At 47.1% G+C, this 18,518-nt stretch overlaps 1 protein-coding gene across 5 annotated transcripts in view; it reads right to left on the bottom strand.

The window, feature by feature from the left end:
• The window catches only part of CPT1C (carnitine palmitoyltransferase 1C), a 63,707-nt gene that overhangs the window by 25,937 nt on the left and 19,252 nt on the right, over positions 1–18,518 (bottom strand). For 4 of the 5 annotated variants that reach the window (XM_082194363.1, XM_082194364.1, XM_082194361.1 and 1 more), the window contains 2 exons: positions 3,900–4,064; positions 2,169–2,308 (listed from right to left, as the gene is read on the bottom strand). In XM_082194363.1, the coding sequence (XP_082050489.1) occupies positions 2,169–2,308; positions 3,900–4,040 (281 nt within the window). In that variant the 5' untranslated portion in view covers positions 4,041–4,064. Of the gene's footprint in view, positions 1–2,168; positions 2,309–3,899; positions 4,065–4,203; positions 4,330–18,518 lie in introns of those variants that run through there. The other variant, XM_082194362.1, reaches the window with a different exon arrangement.

Genomic DNA, 18,518 nt, shown 5'->3' with positions numbered 1-18,518 from the left:
AGAGGGAGAAAAACGTACAAGCCTTAAAATTAAAACAAGAGAAGAAAACCTAATTCTGTCTTCTAGTCTGATGTCTCCAGACTAACACACATGCACACAAATTCTTAAGGGTTTAAAATGTGGACTTGCTGTTTTAAACTAAAGGTCCGTCTCGGCAAGTCATCTCTCTCCAAAAGCCGCCAATCAAATGCCCCCTCTCTGTGAATATGGAGATTCCATCATGTTAATGCAAGACAGAACTATCCTCCATATGTTTTTCTAAAGTCATCCAAGCAAGAGGCCATTGTTTTGGCAATGAAGTAATGTACAGTGGTGCCTCGCAAGACGAAATTAATTCGTTCCGCAAGTTTTTTCTTCTTGCGAGTTTTTCGTCTTGCGAAGCACGGTTTCCCATAGGAATGCATTGAAAATCAATTAATGTGTTCCTATGGAGACCGCCTTCAGACCAGGTCCAGGGACAGTCTGTCCCCGGACCTCTTCTGAAGGCTGGCGGGGGGAGAAGGACTTTTCTCCCCACCGCCAGCCTACAGAACAGCCTTCTGAAGGCTGGCGGTGGGAAGAAAAGCCCTTCTCCCGCCGCCAGCCTTCAGAAGAGTTCCCGGAGGGCTGCCTAGGCTGCGGATAGCAGCCTGCTGCCCGGTGCGAGGCAGACATCTGCCGCTTGGGGGGCCCTGCAGGACTTCCCCGCAGGGCTCTGCAAGCTGCGGATAGGGGCAGCAGGCTGCTATCCGCAGCTTGGAGAGCCCTGCGGGGAAGTCCTGCAGGGCTCCCCAAGCTGCGAATGTCTGCCCCACGCGAGGGGCGCTCTGCTTAAGAGCGCCCCTTGCGCGGGGCAGCATGCTGCTATCCGCAGCCTAGGCAGCCCTCTGCGCGCCTTCCCCTCTGTTCCCGGACCTGTCCTGAAGGCTTGCGGTGGGAGGAGGGCTTTCCTCCCCACCGCCAACATTCAGAATGCTGTTCTGAATGTTGGCGGTGGGGAGGAAAAACCCTCCTCCCACGCAAGTCCCGGGAACAGAGGCGAAGCGCTGCGCGCCTTCTCCTCCGTTCCCGGACCTCCCACCACAAGCCTTCAGGACAGGTCTGGGAACAGAGGAGAAGGTGTGCTGCGCTTCCCCGCTGTCCCAGGAGATTTCCCTATGGGCTTTCGTCTTGCGAAGCAAGCCCATAGGGAAATTCGTCTTGCGAAGCCTCTAAAAATCGGAAAACCCTTTCGTCTTGCGGGTTTTTCGTTTAGCGAGGCATTCGTCTTGCGGGGTACCACTGTACTTTCCAAAGCCTGCTGCCAATCAGAGATGTTATCCCCTTGGAAGGAACCCTAGGTGCATACATCCTTACATGAGCCAGGCCCTCTTCAGGCTTGAGGCTGATTCCATGGTACCATGGCTAGCATATGTGGGGCTATCCTATTCAGGAATGAAAACCCCTTCACGTGTTCACACTGAACACCTCAAGAGGACTCTTTTGTCACTAGAAAATTGTCTCCCAACCACAACACCTCTGGTCAAAAGGACCCTGGCAGTACCCAAGTGTTTCTGACCTGAGGGCAACTTCCAGAATCAACAAAATGCACTCTCCCCAATGTGTTTGACATGGACACATCCCTGGACTGCGTTTGTGAGTGGTTTTGAAGCAACCGTCCAAGAAAACAATTTAAAATAACATGGAACCATGATTTCCCACTATGTGAATAAGCCACAGCAAGCCTTGAATTTGTAGGCTCCCCACTTCTCCTCTTTCATTCTCCAGGAGGAGGAGTTTGGAAGCACTTACTTCCAATTTTAAACAAACCATAGTACCCCATCATGTCTAAACACAGAGAAATGTAGTTTGTTTAAACAATGTTTTCAGGACAAGATGGGAAGTAAGTCCACAGTTTGATTCTGGGTAGTTCTCGTAAGTGTGAACAAACCACAGTTCTCATAACTTCAGAGGCCACCATAAACAAGGGTTTGTCTAAAAGCAAAGGCCTCCCATTTCCTCCTCATTGGCTTGAAAGGTGACAAGAGGGGTTGGAGAATTCACACAAGCCCGAGATGTGCTGCCGCCTGTTCTCGTAGCAGGAAACCATTATTTCCCAGAATGTATGAAAACCAGGCCTTAGTTTTAGTCTCCCTCCCCCTCATTTATTCACCCACAACTCCCACCCTTCTCCCTTCCCATCTCCTTACCTGACTGGCAGGTGTTCCTTGATCTTTCCAATCATGCCCATGGAGGGGTCAAGTCGAGAGTACTGGGTTACCAAGATGGCAGTAACCATGAACAGCCAACTGGATGGGCTGGCAGGATACACGCCTGTCACAAAACTGTTCTGTTAGGGGAGGTCACAAAAAGATGAATGTGAACAGATTGCTGCTATCGTCATGAGTCAAATCTTCTGTAGTTTTGAAGGCACATTTCCCTTTCTTTGGAAAATATGGTACATGGACTGAACTTTGCCCAGTTCCCTAAACTGCTAACTCACTTCCTTTCCTTCAAACACTTGGCAAAACTGCTGGTGTGCACTTTTTCTTGAAGAAACAGTATGGATTTGTGGAGAGCAGGAAGGCTATACATAGCTATTTCAGCCCTAAAAATCAAACAACACATTGTTTTCTCAGAATGTAAGCTGCACTGAATGTGCTTTGAACTGCTGGGTGATGATTAACGGTGCTTGTTGCTTATAACAAATTAAACAGGCCCCAACATTTTATAAGCTGGCTCTCTCATTTTTGCTCCGAGCAACCCACCCCCAATTTCCAAGCTACATCTCAGCATCAAACATCATTTTACACAAGGGTTCTGTTTGCATGTCCTTCACATTAAACCATAGTTAGGCACAAACCATAGTCTTAACAAGTACAAGCAAGCTGCTCATTAGTACCAGCTTCTGTCTTTGCTGTACTGGGAGGGAAACAAACTAAATTGTGGTTTAGTATGATCTTCAAATCAGGTAACTGAACTGCTAAGATCACTTGCTGAGTTCATGATGGAGATGAGATTTTAACAAGGACCTCCTAATTCATAGCTCTCTTTTATCCTTACAACAACCCTGTATGTCATCCCTCCATAATACAAATGGAGACGGCCTCTTCACAAGGACACCCAATAAATTTATGGATTATTGACTAAAAAGAAACAGGTTGTCAATGTTATTGAACCTTAATTATTGAAGAACAAGCACCGTGATCTCTTTGGGTGGGGGGCACTTGGGCACTCTCCACTCTCTGTTAAACCCTTGAGGGTTAGTTCTAAAATGGTTTCCAGAACCTCCTGTTCCGATTTGGCCAAACAAACTTTCATTTGCACCATACCCCGAACCTACTGGACTCAAGTCCTTTCCGATAACCTGGGAGGCCTTGCTCTCATGCCTAACCCAGGCCTTCAGCTGCCTTGGCTTCCCTAGATTACAGTTTAATTCTTCCTAAGGCTCCAACGTGGAAGGGTTGGGTTCCCAAGAATAAACTAAGAGCTGTGCTATCAAGACATGAATGTCACCGAATCGTAGAACTGCAGAGTTGGAAGGGACCAAGAGAGTCGTCTAGTCCAACCCCCTGCAATACAGGAATCTTTTTGCCCAACACAAGGCCAGAACCTATGACTGTCTCATGCTCTACCAACGGAGCTATCTCTCAGATACAAATTAATTCCAGAGCATTTTGAGCAGGTGCTCGTTGTTAAGTTGTGGGTGAACATATCAGACGACACAGCGATTCTTCAAACAGCTCTTGTTTATTCACAGGCCAGCCTGCTTATATAGAGCTCCAGTACAACGTAACTGTAACAACTTTCTGTAACTATCCAATCACTGAACGTCACTTTCGATCCCTTATTTGCATATGTGGACCTGAACTATCTACAGTATCCCCCTGCTGGCCCAGGGTGAGAACTTCAGTACATAACATTCGTTATCCCTATCTTACCCGCAACTGGTTGAATTTCTTCTTCCAGGACCGCAGGCCTGAGAGGTAAACCTCCTTGAGGGCTGCATGGCTCAGCTGGAGGTCGATACCCTCTGGAGAGACCGTGAATTGGAACGCCACGGCCTGGTGAGCCTCCGCCATCTTGGGAGGCTGCTAGCTTGTTGGCTAAGAGGAGAGAGAGAACGAGAGGATGAACACATCTCTTTAAACCTGTATCGAAAACCCCTCAAATTCATACATTGACAATTATTATTTATACCCTGCCTTCGACCCCCAACCCTAACAGGGACTCAAGGTGGCTTACACATAAAAGGCAGAAAGGTATTGTGCCGGTAGTTAAAATGGCACAAAACAGCACTAGGTGGTGGACTGCATTCTGGGGACTTGGAATATCTTCCACTAGTATTGCAGTTTTACCTGGCAAAAGGCTGACATCACAATGACAAAGGTGAGTGTCACTGTGTATTTGGCTGAGACCTGGCCAAACAGATAGCAAAGGTTTGGTGCGAGCTCTGGAAGAAGCCTTGTGTTGCCTACGTTCCCTCGCTATAAATGAAGAACTTGAGGAGGTGTGAAAGAAAGATGGGTCTTCTCTGTGGTGGCACCGCAGTTATGGATAACAGTCCCTATAGGATCCTTGCCTGTCACCTTCACTTTAGTCGTTCTGGAACTGGCAGCTCAAATCTGCACAACAGGGTGAGCTCCCGTTGCTCTGTCCCAGCTCCTGACGACCAAGCAGTTTGAAAGCACGCCAGTGCAAGTAGAGAAATAAGTGCCACTGTGGCGGGAAGGTAAACAGCGTTTCTGTGCTCTCTGGCTTCCGTCAGGGTGTTCTGTTGCGCCAGAAGCAGTTTAGTCATACTGGCTAAATGACCCGGAAAGCTGTCTGTGGACCAACGCCAGCTCACTCGGCCTGAAAGCAAGATGAGTGTTGCACCACATAGTCACCTTTGACTTAAAGGGAAGTCCTCTCTCTGCACATAACTGCTGCATTATGGGGAAGCATTGCTTCTTTTCTCTTGCATTCTGGGAACTCTTGTTTATAAGCTTTTCCCTGCCTTTTGCACACACTGCACAGCTTGTACCGAGACCAAGACATTCTCTCATTTCCTTAGACTGACACTATGACCTGTTCTTAATGCACAGCTGACCACATCTACGGAATTCACTTATTATATTCTTTCATGTTATGACCAATCATTAGTAATTGTTTTAGCCATATTAATCTTTAGTTATAATTTAATTAGGAGGTTTCATGCCTGTCTAGTTCCAGCTTCGTTTCTCAGCCTTTAATCTATCGGTGATTAATGTCCACATGTAATTCCCGCCTTGTACTTATGTTAATCGATCAGCAACAAGTTTCTTTGTGTTTGTATCAACCAATCAGCCACAAGCACACCTGTGGCAATGTTTTGTAATATTCAATAAAAGAGAGTTCCCAGGGCTCGCCCCGGCAGACGCCTCTTGATGACACCTGCTACTCGTGTGTCGTGATTTCATTCCAACATTGACTGGAGCTAACCGTCCAGGTGTCCTTTACCTTTCTACCTTTACCTTCTGGTACTAGGTGAACACCTTTTTTATATTCTCAGGCTTTTAAATATTGAAATTGTCTAGTAAATTATAGGATTGGACTAGGACCTGGGATACCAGGTCTCAGCCATGAAGCTCACTGGGTGACCTTGGGCCAGTCACCATCTCTTAGCCTAACATACCTCACAGAGTTGTTGTGAGAATGAAATGGGGAGAATCATGTACTCCACCTTGAGATCCTTGTGAGGTAAAAGTGGTATATAAATGTAATGAATAATAAAATAATAACAATAGATCTTTAGATATTTCTGAAGTTTGTTCGTCTTTGCTTCTACTTTTGTTTGATACTCTGCTGCTGTTTTTACGCTGTATTTAGATTTTATGGCTTTGCCTTTTTTATGTATGCTTTATTTCCGTTAGCCACCCAGAGAATATACACTGAGTAAATAAACAAGAAATTATTATTATTATTTTCCAATTTGAGTTGAAGGGATATTTATTTTGCCACCAGCTTTAATTATTTTGCCACCAGCTTTACTGCAGTTTACAACAACGGTAAAAACAATAAAATACAATGAAGGAAGTACAAGAACAGCAACGAAACCACAAAATAAAAGCAGCAGAGAAAAGAACCAGAAAACCTTTCATCTCGAAAAGGGTTCAAAGTAGAGAAGGATAGCTTTTCTCTGGTACTCAGGGAAAATGAAGGTAGTGCCAGGCAAACATACCAAAAGAAGCACATTTTACAATTTGCACTCCACCACACAGGCCTGATTTGCACATAATGCTAAATCATGGCTTATTAAACTACATGGTGCATTGAACCACCACATAAATGTTAGTGTGAACCCTGGCAGCCACTCGAAAAACCTTGGTTGTAATAAATAAACCATCCTTTAAAAAAGATTTAAACAGATAATGTCGTGATATTAACCTAAAAAAAAGGCAGCTGGGAAAAGGAATCTCCACAACCACAGCAGCTCCACTGCTTCAGGCAATAAACATCTGGAATCCCCTCCCTCCAGGGAAAAATAATATGTGTTGGTTTTCACTAAGGGAGAAAATGGATGAATCGCTTCCAAAGGAGGGGTGTGGGCCTTCTGCACAAAATTTACCACATACCTCACTGCACATTGCCAAGGCCCAAGGTTTGGCTGCCATGACAACAGTTTTCTGTTGCCAGGGAGTTAAGGGGAGTGACAGGAGAGCTGTCAAAAAGAAGGGCAATAACATCTGGCGTAGTAACTCAAAAATACGAGAAGTCTGAGCAGTTTTAACCCACCCCTCATGTGCAGGCTTGGGAATACTCTCCCTTGTCAATAAGAAGAGACTATTCTCTTACCTGAGAATCCAGAAATCTGGGCTATCAACCACAACTCTAACCACTGGCCCTCACCACCCCAACTAGCTTCCCAGCTCCTACCCATCCCATTACCACATATTTTCCAGGACTAGACTGGAGATTGGGGGGGGGGGCTTTCCCAGCTGTGAACAGATTGGGCAGGGGGGCATCCCCTAAGCCAGGGATTCCCAAACTTGGGTCGCCAGCTGTTGTTGGACTACAATTCCCATCATCCCTGACCACTGGTCATGTTAGCTAGGGATAATGGGAGTTGTAGTCCGACAATAGCTGGAGACCCAAGTTTGGGGAACCCCGCTGAAATATACCGTACTCGGAGTCGAGTATTGAATTTCATGCTCGTAGTAATGAATGAAACTTTCCCCAAAATGTCTAGCTATATATACATTAATTACACAATGGGCCCTGTGTGATTGGCTGATTCCGTGCTGCTCCCGTAGGCCAATCAGGTCGCGGATTCACTTCCTCCAGAAGCCTGATTGGCTGCTCCTGCAGGCCAGTCAGACTGCTGCATTCTGGATCCTTTTGTTCTAGGATTCAGCTCAGTACATAACACCTACCCTAAGCAGAGCTCTCTATCGGTTTATATGGTACAAAATGGCGGGTTGTGCTTTCACCGGCAACTCCAGTCACAATATAAGGTCTGGAAGGTGTGGGTGAAGAGATGGGGAGGAAGGTAAGCTGGCTCCAGGGAAGGGCTATGGAGTCTGTGGTCCTCCAGATGTTGGTGGACGACACCTCCCTTCCGCCCCGACCTTTGGCCATACATCTGGGCTGATGGGAGTTGGAGTCTAACAACATCCAGAGGGCTGCAGGTTCTCCTCCCTTGACCTAGGGAAGAAAAATCCTACATGCAGCTCATGCAGCCCTCAATGGCGGCTTTCAGCAACATTTGATGCCCCATACAGTACAGTGGTACCTTGGGTTAAGTACTTAATTCGTTCTGGAGGTCTGTTCTTAACCTGAAACTGTTCTTAACCTGAAGCACCACTTTAGCTAATGGGGCCTCCTGCTGCTGCCGTGCCGCCAGAGCACGATTTCTGTTCTCATCCTGAAGCAAAGTTCCTAACCTGAAGCGTATGTAACCCGAGGTACCAATGTACTCCCTTCCCAAAGCCTAGATAGCACTTCCCCAGCTTTGAGGAGGTGGGAGGGCTCTAGAACAAGCAGAAAGGTATAACAGCTCCCCTATTCAGGAGATCCTTTCTGTGCGTTTTATATACACCGATTTTACACTGTTGGGTTTATCTGGAAAACGCTCAACAAAAACGCGAGGGTTTTTGTTGCTGTTTTAAAGGGGTGAGCGAGATGGAGGCAGGATTCGGAGGTTCGGCTCCCTCGCTACTTGCAGCCGTGCTCCTCTACCACCTCCCATCAGCTTGCTCCCTCAGGCTGCAGAGTGTTGCTCCCAAAAACTGTGAGGCTATTCCCATGGGAGCTGCCATGCTGGGGTTAAGCTAGAGCATGGGTAGGCAAACCAAGGCCCGGGGGCCGAATCCGGCCCAATCGCCTTGTAAATCCGGCCTGAGGACGGGTCTGGAATCAGCATGTTTTTACATGAGTAGAATGTGCCCTTTTATTTAAAATGCATCTCTGGGTTATTTGTGGGGCATAGGAATTTGTTCATTTTCCTCCCCAAAATATTTTCCGGCCCCCCACAGGGTCTGAGGATCAGTGGACCGGCCCCCTGCTGAAAAAGTCTGCTGATCCCTGATCTAGAGAGATCCCAAGTGGGTCACTACCTTGCCTTGCCTCAGATATCAAAGCAGGAGGGCGTGCTTTGATGGAGAGCTTTCCACACCATCAGAGTGATTCAGGCATGAGATAAGAGAAACAATTGGCACAGCTATCCACCATGCAGCCAGGGGCAGATTTATGTCTTATCATGTTTTTAATATTCTGTTGAGAGATGCCCACATGGGCGGGGTATAAAGTATTATTAATTATTATTATTAATTATTTATTATTATTATTATTATTATTATTATTATTATTATTATCATCATCATCATCGGCTGAGGCCCTGAACTACACCAAGTCGAAGGGGCCCCACAGAATCTGTCCATAACACTAATAGCAAGGGCAATGAAAATAGAGACATCGTTTTATATTTGCATTTATATATGCACACAGACAAGGCTGCAACTAAAAACTAAAAATCTCGATACCAGTGTTTCCTGAAGCTCTTACAGCAGAGGCATACAATCATATAACACTCCCTCGCCCAGGTTTTAGAGGCTTGCCTTATACACATCTGTGTTAGTCTCTATTTTGGGTGTGCCACCACATTGTGAGAATGCAAGATCAGAGAAGCAACTCATGCAATATGCAGCCTCCCCCAAGGGCAGGAAATTATGATAATGCCTTTGCCACGTCTAAGTTATTGATTTAATTACATCAGAGGGAAAGAAGAGCTAAAACCTTTTGATTCCCTGCTCCACCCAGATATAAGGCTGTCCCAAACAAATCACAAGCCGTAACCAAGTCTTGATAGGAGTGTGTTTCGGGGAACTAAGTCACAAGCCCAGGTAGGGCTGGGCAATACTGTCTATCAATATAGCATCCAAAACCGGTTTGAAGTCCATATCATGATATCGGTTTCATAATTTTTGACCTGGCAGGTAAAAAGGTAAAGGTAAGTCAAAGGTGACTATGGGGTTGCAGCGCTCATCTCACTTTTAGGCCGAGGGAGCCGCCGTTTGCCCACAGACAGCTTTCTGGCTCATGTGGCTAGCAGGACTAAACCATACAATGGGACACCGTGATGGAAACCAGAGCACACAGAAACGCCGTTTACCTTCCTGCCGCAGCTGTACCTATTTATCTACTTGCACTGGCGTGCTTTCGAACTGCTAGGTTGGTAGGAGCTGGGACAGAGCAACAGGAGCTCACTCTGTCACAGGGATTCGAACCACCGACCTTCCAATCGGCAAGCCCAAGAGGCTCAGTGGTTTAGACCACAGCCCCACCCACGTCCTGGCAATATATTGCGAATCATGGTGTGTGTGTGTGTGTGTGTGTGTGTTATGCAAAAATCACAATGTGGGGAAAACTGTGAAGCCAGCCAATGCCTCTGCTAGGGTTGCCATATTTCAAAAAGTTAAAATCCAGACACAAAAGTTGTTGAACTATTTTTTTTTAAGGAAATTTGCCAAAAAAGCAACACTTCCAACATGGCTTCCCGCGTTTTCCTGAATATTTTTACTGATTTTGGGAAATTTCACCCGGATGGATGGCAGCCCTACTCATCATAAAGGTAAAGGTAAAGGGACCCCTGACCATTAGGTCCAGTCGTGGCCGACTCTGGGGTTGCGGCGCTCATCTCGCTCTATTGGCCGAGGGAGCCGGCGTACAGCTTCCGGGTCATGTGGCCAGCATGACTAAGCTGCTTCTGGCGAACCAGAGCAGCGCACAGAAACACCATTTACCTTCCCGCCAGAGCGGTACCTATTTATCTACTTGCACTCTGACATGCTTTCAAACTGCTAGGTTGGCAGGAGCTGGGACCGAGCAACGGGAGCTCACCCCGTCGCGGGGATTCGAGCCGCCGACCTTCTGATTGGCAAGCCCTAGGCTCAGTGGTTTAACCCACAGCGCCACCCGCGTCCCTACTCATCACAGCTCCATCCTTATTTCAGACATTGTGATATATCCGGATGTAGCGGAGTTCAGCTGGTGATATATCATGAAGTTGAAAACCTGCTCCATCTGGCTGGCCACTGTGAGAACAGGATGGTGGACTAGATGGGCCACTTGATGAAGCAGGCTCTTTTTGTGTTCTTTTTTCCTACGGCAGAATAATAAGGAGAGATGATGTGCATCTCTGGAAAGACAAAAGGCTTCCAAAGCTCAGCAGGGCATTAGGAAAGTCTGATCAGATTGCTTTTGTAAGATAAGAACCACAGTCAGGATCCACAATCGCTTTCCCAGGAAAACAGGGCGTGAGCCCAGGTGTTCTGGCTAGATCCCAACTGGGCGAAAGTTGACAACTCTCTGATCTAGAAACCTCCCTCAAGTGCGCCTTGCACAATCCTGTTATTCTCGAGGCGTTTCGGCTCCATCATCACAAGCTAGGAGAAGCACACCTCAGAGCATGGGGCCAGGTTCCACAAGGGAATGGGAAGGCAGGGCCTGCCCCACAGAAGCATCCCTCTCCAACCCCACTGGGACCAGAATCACAGTGTGAAGAAGAAGAAGAAGAGTTTGGATCTGATATCCCGCTTTATCACTACCCGAAGGAGTCTCAAAGCGGCTAACATTCTCCTTTCCCTTCCTCCCCCACAACAAACACTCTGTGAGGAGAGTGGGGCTGTGAGACTTCAGAGAAGTGTGACTGGCCCAAGGTCACCCAGCAGCTGCATGTGGAGGAGCGGAGACGCGAACCCGGTTCCCCAGATTACGAGTCTATTGCTCTTAACCACTACACCACACTGGCTGTGTTGCCCCTCGCTGTCCAAGAGGAAAGACTTCAGTATCGTCCGCCTGCTCAGGCCTAGGCATAGTCTAACAGGCAGGACCTATTGTCGTCTCTCCCTTTCCATCAGAACTCGTAGTGAAATGGATGGGGTGTTACCAGACATGGGTCTGGGAACCCTGGGACAAGCAAGCACTGGGACTCTTGAGAGATGTGTAGACCTCTGCAGGGAGCAGGACTGGACTGTCACCAGCTGGTGAGCAGAGAATCATAGGAATGCAGGGATCTCAGCTAAATCATCCATGACAGATGACCATGCGACCTCTGCTTAAAAACCTCCTGAGGGAGACCGTTCCACTGTTGAACAGCTCTTGCTGTCAGAAAACTCTTCCCAATGTTTGGTCAGTATCTCCTTCCTTGGAACTTGAAGACATTGGTTTGAGCCCTACCCTCCAGAGCAGGAGAAAACAAGTTGTCCATTTTTCCATGTGACAACCCTGTAGACCAGTGTTTCCCAACTGGGATCCATATGGAACAGGTGAAAATTACATAAATGGGGGGGGGGGCAACAGCACGAGGCTAAGGAGCCACAGAAGGAAGTGAGAAGAAAAGAATATCTTTATAAAGAAAATTCTGATTGGCTGACGATCTGCTTGGCCAATCACAAGCAGGTAAGGGGGCAGCCCACCAGGGGGCAGCCTAGTGCCTTTTTTGCCACATGCATTTTCTTGTTTGTTTCCAGCAGGAGGGGGTGATCTCTGAGGCTCCCGTTTTGACCACTGCTTGTAGCTGCCGCCAGTGCTGTCCTAGCGCCTAGCAGATTGGGGCCTTCAGATGTTGACTAAGGGCGCAGGGCCCATCAGCAGCGTTGGCCTGGTTCTTCAAAACATGGGGCGAAATCCCCCCCAGCGCCTAGTCAAGTAGGGTCGTCTGGCGCTTCTGACTTGCATCTAGTAAATAACTAAGCGTCTACTCAGAAGAAAGCCACACTGAGTTCAGTGGGCCTTACTCCCAGGTAAAGGTGTGTGGGGCTATATAGTGTTTTATCTAGGCAGCCAGGGCTCCTCCGGATGACAAGCTCTTTTTGCACCAGGTCAGTGAGGACCACTTGCTTTTGAAAATTCTCCCATATATACAGAACTCCCTGTGCACCTTTTGCAGACCCTCCAGGTGTCCCTATTTTCCAGGGACAGTCTCAGATTTACAGGTGTTGTCCCAGTTTCTGATTTGATCCTGGAATGTCCCGCTTTTCCTTAGGATGTCCCAATTTTCATCAGAGAAATGTTATCTGACCGCTGAGCCATCTGAAGGCAGTCCTATATAGGGAAGGGTTTTTTTAAATGTTTAATGTTTTATTATGTTTTTATATATATTGGAAGCTGCCCAGAGTGGCTGGGGCAAAGCAGACAGATGGGTGGGGTATAAATAATAAAATTATTGTTATGGAATAAAGGTACCCCTGCCCGTACAGGCCAGTCGTGTCCGACTCTAGGGTTGTGTGCTCATCTCGCTCAAGAGGCCGTGAGCCGTCGCCGTCCAATGACACTTCCGGGTCACGTGGCCAGCGTGACGAAGCTGCTCTGGTGAGCCAGCACCAGCGCAGCACACGGAAACGCCGTTACCTTCCCGCTATAAAGCGGTACCTATTGATCTACTTGCACTTAAGGGTGCTTTCGAACTGCTAGGTGGGCAGGAGCTGGGACCGAACGACGGGAGCTCACCCTGCCGCGGGGATTCGAACCGCCGACCATGCGATCAGCAAGTCCTAGGCACTGAGGTTTTACCCACAGCGCCACCTGCGTCCATTATTATGGAATAGGACATCCCTATTTCCTTCGGAGAAATGTTGGAGGGTGTGCTTTTGAACTGTTATCTGTAGGTTTCTTCCTCTGTGTCAAATAACTGGGGTTAAAAAAAAGTGTTGTTTACTTTTTATAATACATGGAAGATGGATCTCCCTCGGGATGTTGTGGACTCTCCATCCTTGGAGGTTTCTAGGCGGAGGTTGGATGGTCATCTGTCATGGATGCTTTAGCTGAGTTTCCTATGTTACAGGGGGTTGCACTAGAAAGATGAACCCTTTGAGACCCTTCCAGCTCTATGATTCTTTATTCTGCTTCAACAATATTTCATTATGTTCCTATCATTTTAAATAACTGTATTTTTGTAAATTATAAAAATTATAAATAAAACATGTTCTAGTTACAAACAAAACATTTAAATAGCTACCTTTCTACCAGTAGGATGGAGTGGGGTGGGGCACAAGAAGCAAACAAGGTCGGAAGGGGGCCACAGTTGGAAAAAGGTTGGGAAACACTGCCCAGCTCCTTCAACCGTTCCTCATAAGGCTTGCTTTCCAGACCGTTGATCATCTTGGTCTGGACTTCAGTCCTGTTTTGTGCTGCTTCACTAGCATGTTCCCTGCAGGATCTCCCACCCCACTTTAGTACAGTGGTACCTCGGGTTAAGTACTTAATTCGTTCCGGAGGTCCGTTCTTAACCTGAAACTGTTCTTAACCTGAAGCACCACTTTAGCTAATGGGGCCTCCTGCTGCTGCCACGCCGCCAGGGCATGATTTCTGTTCTCACCCTGAAGCAAAGTTCTTAACCTGAAGCACTATTTCTGGGTTAGCGGAGTGCGTAACCTGAAGCGTATGTAACCTGAAGTGTATGTAACCCAAGGTAGCACTGTAGATCTAGGCTGGTGAAACTGGTTCGATTCACTGCTGAGCTAGAGATATCCAGAGTGGCCACGGACAGACTCCTCTTTCTCAGCCTCAGTTTCCCATCTGTGTGGGAACGGTAATATAATCTACTTCGCACGGTCGCTGTAAAGAGCAACAAGTGCTATTATATAACAAGCCTGCCTTTTCCTAGACCCCCATCCCCAAACACAATGATCTGACCTTGCATAAAATCCTATGCTCTCTACCCCAGAAGTAGCTGCTGCTAAGCATTTTGTAGGAAAACCATGGGGTGTTAATTGGTTAACGTCTGTTGCACACTGCCAGCAAAAGACCGGATGCAGCTGGGCATGAATATAAAGGAAGAAACTGGGGTTTCCCTCCCCCCTTCTAGCGTAAGCAAATATTGTTGCCTTGGGCACAGACTGCAACTCCAGCAGATTTTAAAATAGTTAATGTTTGCTGTGCGGTAGTAGGGTGCATTCAAACTATGAGCCAGCATGCGAGTCTAGGGTGTTAGAGATGGAGGGCCGTTTCAGAAAGAAGGGCAGGATCTAAATTCCAACAACAACAACACAGACACCTTTTAATTCAGGTAAACTGCCCACTTTTCCAACTCCAAGCAAGATACCTTAGGTTAGGAATTTGTATCTTTCACAGGGTTAGACTGCAAACTTATGTCAGGGACAGGTTGGATGAAGAAGTCTGGTGGAAGCCTGCCCATAGCTGTCAACATTTCCCTTTTTTAAAGGGAAATTCCCTTATTCCAAACAGGATTCCTCGCAAGAAAAGGGAAAAGTTGACAGCCATGAGCCTGCCTCCCCCAGAGCTCCCCAGGGAGAGCTCTGAAGACGACACCTTAGAGCCCAGAGCCTGGTGGTGGGACACAGTGGCGCCATCAGCAGAAGGGAAGAGCTGAGAGCGGACAGAAACCGGAGGCTTGAGCGATTCAGGGGGCTCAGGAGTTGGAGGGTCCTCCAGGACAGGATCAGTAGAAGAAGAAGAGTAGTTTGGATATCCTGCTTTATCACTACCCGAAGGAGTCTCAAAGTGGCTAACATTCTCCTTTCCCTTCCTCCCCGACAACAAACACTCTGTGAGGTGAGTGGGGCTGAGAGACTTCAGAGAAGTGTGACTGGCCCAAGGTCACCCAGCAGCTGCATGTGGAGGAGTGGAGACACGAACCTGGTCCCCCAGATCACGAATCTACTGCTCTTAACCACTACACCACACTGGCTGCGTGAGCGCAAACAGTACCAGTTATGTATTCAGTGGTCTGCGTTTGCCTGAGCTTGAGTCTGGCCTAAGGAATCTGAGCTCCTGTGTTCTGATTCGATACATGCTGTCCAATCACAGAACATTTCAGGATTTGGGATTCTGCCATTGGCCCATGGACTCTTGAGTCGTGATTCACAGTTTGGAAGTTTAGACAGCCAATCACATTGGGAGTGACCCAGGCTTTCAGAAATGTATCTAAGCAGTTGCTTTGCCTCTTTTTCCCAGTTATGTACAGTGGTACCTCGCAAGACGAATGCCTCGCAAGACGAAAAACGTGCAAGACGAAAGAGTTTTCCGTTTTTTGAGTCATTCCGCAAGACGAATTTCCCTATGGGCTTGCTTCGCAAGACGAAACGTCTTGTGAGTTCTTGCGAGTTTGTTTCCTTTTTCTTAAAGTCGCTAAGGCGTTAATAGCCGCTAAGCCGTTAATAGCCGCTAAGCCGCTAATAGCCGTGCTTCGCAAGACGAAAAAACCGCAAGACGAAGAGACTCGCGGAACGGATTAATTTCGTCTTGCGAGGCACCACTGTAGTTCAATAAAGGTTCTTGCTGTTATCACTGTGTCTAGCCTCGTGGGAACCCACCTACACTTCAGTCCCAGTCCTCCTTATTCTCCTCCCCCTGACTCCCCATTCCAGAATGGCCCACTCCTGCACAACGCGCCTGACATGCCCAGAAGAGCCTTTTTCTGCTTGGGAGGGATCCAGAGTGAGAGGCTAGAGGGGAAAGGTCATGCTCTAGTTTCAGCAACACCTTTGTTGAGTCAAGGCTAACCAGGAGCATTGCTGCATTGTTGTTCCTCTGCCAATAAAAAGCTAATTGCATTCCACCTTCCAGGTGTGTGCCTGCCTAGTGGATGACCTGGCTCCTTGACAGCTCCTTGACACCTTAGTTAATGGCCCATTGTTCTCAGTGGAGAAGCAAGTCTGCAATCCTAACCTCACTTGCCTGGGAATAAATTGCATTGAGTTTAACAGCACTTAATTCCGAGTGGACATGGGGAGGCTTGAACTGTAAATCATTACTAAGTGATCCCATTAACTCCTATGGGACCTATGCGCAACTAAGGTTGCGATCCTGTAGGCACTCTTGCCTGGAATAAGCCTCATTGATTTCGATGGGAATTTAAATCTAAGTACAGTGGTACCTCAGGTTAAGTACTTAATTCGTTCCAGAGGCCCATTCTTAACCTGAAACTGTTCTTAACCTGAAGCTAATGGGGCCTCCTGCTGCCACCACGCTGCCGGAGCACGATTTCTGTTCTTATCCTGAAGCAAAGTTCTTAACCCGAGGTAATATTTCTGGGTTAGCGGAGCCTGTAACCTGAAGCGTATGTAACCTGAAGTGTATGCAACCCGAGGTACCACTCTATAACACGCCCCCATGTATAAGACGCCTTCTATTTTGGGACACTCTAAATTAAGAAAATGGGGGGAGATTGCCCATATTTTTTGAGCTTTTTAAAGGGGGGATTGCCAAAAATCGCTCACCCTCATGACCTGAGCTGCCACTTGCACGTGTCGTTATAGCTGCTTACTGTCAGTCCCTTTGCCAGCAGATGCTGCCAATCGCCCGCCCAATTGATGCAGAAACAGCCAATCAACACCAGCCCTTGCCACAGCAACTAATAACACACCCAATAGCCGCTGACAATCTCCAGGTCGCGACAGCAACCAATCACACGTCCCCCCAGGCACTATCCATGTATAAGATGACCCCCGATTTTTTACCTTATTGTTTAATTTAAAAAAACCTCATCCTATACACAGAAAAGTATGGTAATGCTTAAGCTTCAAGGCTCCTTATCCCAGAAGGGCCCCAGAAGCAACTACAGTCCATATTGCTTTAAAAAGCGCATCATGCACATATATATAAATTTTCTTACTTTTCACCTCCCCAAAACTCAGAAACTATGAGGCATAGGAAATTTTAATTCACACTAGTGACTTTGATGTGTGAGATAATCCAATCCAGTGGTTTTAATCAAAATCTGAGATGTGGTAGTTAATTATTTTAATATACATGAAAAATGTGGCAATCTGTTGTGGAATAACCCCATTGAAGCAGTGGTTATTCAGACCACGTTGCTGGTTGTGAAGGAGTCTCCATAACAGTCCAAGCTTCAGGGCCTCCAACATGTGGGTCTGCCGCTGCAGGCTACCTGTACATATGTAACACCAGGCTTCTACAAATGCCATTTTTTCTCCCCTATATGGAGATAATTTCAGCACAGGAGAACTGTTTTCCACAAGACACAAACAGATCTATTTATGCACAGCAAGACTTCATAATAAAGCCATTGCTACCCAGCAATAGGAAGAACACCCTGGTAATTACTGGCCACGCATGCCCCCCCCCCCGGCAAAGTATAGTTATGAGTGACAGAACCAGGGCAGCCACTGCCAGAGGGAAATTTCTTTAGGCAGGGACAGCCAAAGGGAATATGGCAAATTGTATAGATACTTAAGAAACTGCATGTGGGTTAGAGGCAGTGGCCAGTTAACAAGTTTTTAGTCGAATGAGAAATCTGATAAATTGCACATTTCAGAGTTATCCTTTTCGTTGCAACCCTATTTGTTTAAAAAAGCACGTCGTTGCGCCTGCAACCCAAATAGTTGCTCTGTTGATTGTACATCTTTTGCAACCAGGTCAGTGAATTTTTTAAAAAATAGTAACTACCCCTCCAGGCGTGGAGGGCAATTTCCACAGGGACTGCAATGCACATGGATGGGAAACTTAACCCTCCCCTCCCCAGCTGTGATCCCAATAAAAATAAATTCTGCCCCCAAACACCTGTGCTGCAATGGCACCAATGAAGGCTTAATAATAATAATAATTTATTATTTTTACCTTGCCCATATGACTGAGTTTCCGCAGCCACTCTGGGCAGCACCCAACCGAGTGTTAAAAATAATACAGCATTAAATATTAAAAACTTCCCTAAACAGGGCTGCCTTCAGATGTATTTTAAAAATAGGATAGCTGCTTATTTCCTTGACATCTGATGGGAGGGCGTTCCACAGAGCGGGCGCCACTACCGAGAAGGCCCTCTGTCTGGTTCCCTGTAACCTCACTTCTCATAGGGAGGGAACCGCCAGAAGGCCCTCGGAGCTGGATCTCGTGTCCAGGCTGAATGATGGGGGTGGAGACGCTCCTTCAGGTATACTGGGCCGAGGCTGTTTAGGGCTTTAAAGGTCAGCACCAACACTTTGAATTGTGCTCAGAAACATACTGGGAGCCAATGCAGATCTCTCAGGACTGGTGTTATATGGTCCCAGCGGCCACTCCCAGTCACCAGTCTAGCTGCCGCATTCTGGATTAATTGCAGTTTCCAGATCACCTTCAAAGGT

The sequence above is a fragment of the Podarcis vaucheri genome (assembly GCF_965113315.1).
Source record: "Podarcis vaucheri genome assembly, chromosome: 13".
Taxonomy (NCBI): domain Eukaryota; kingdom Metazoa; phylum Chordata; class Lepidosauria; order Squamata; family Lacertidae; genus Podarcis; species Podarcis vaucheri.
Note: the sequence above shows the minus strand (reverse complement) of the source record. Positions and strands in the feature narration are given on the sequence as shown.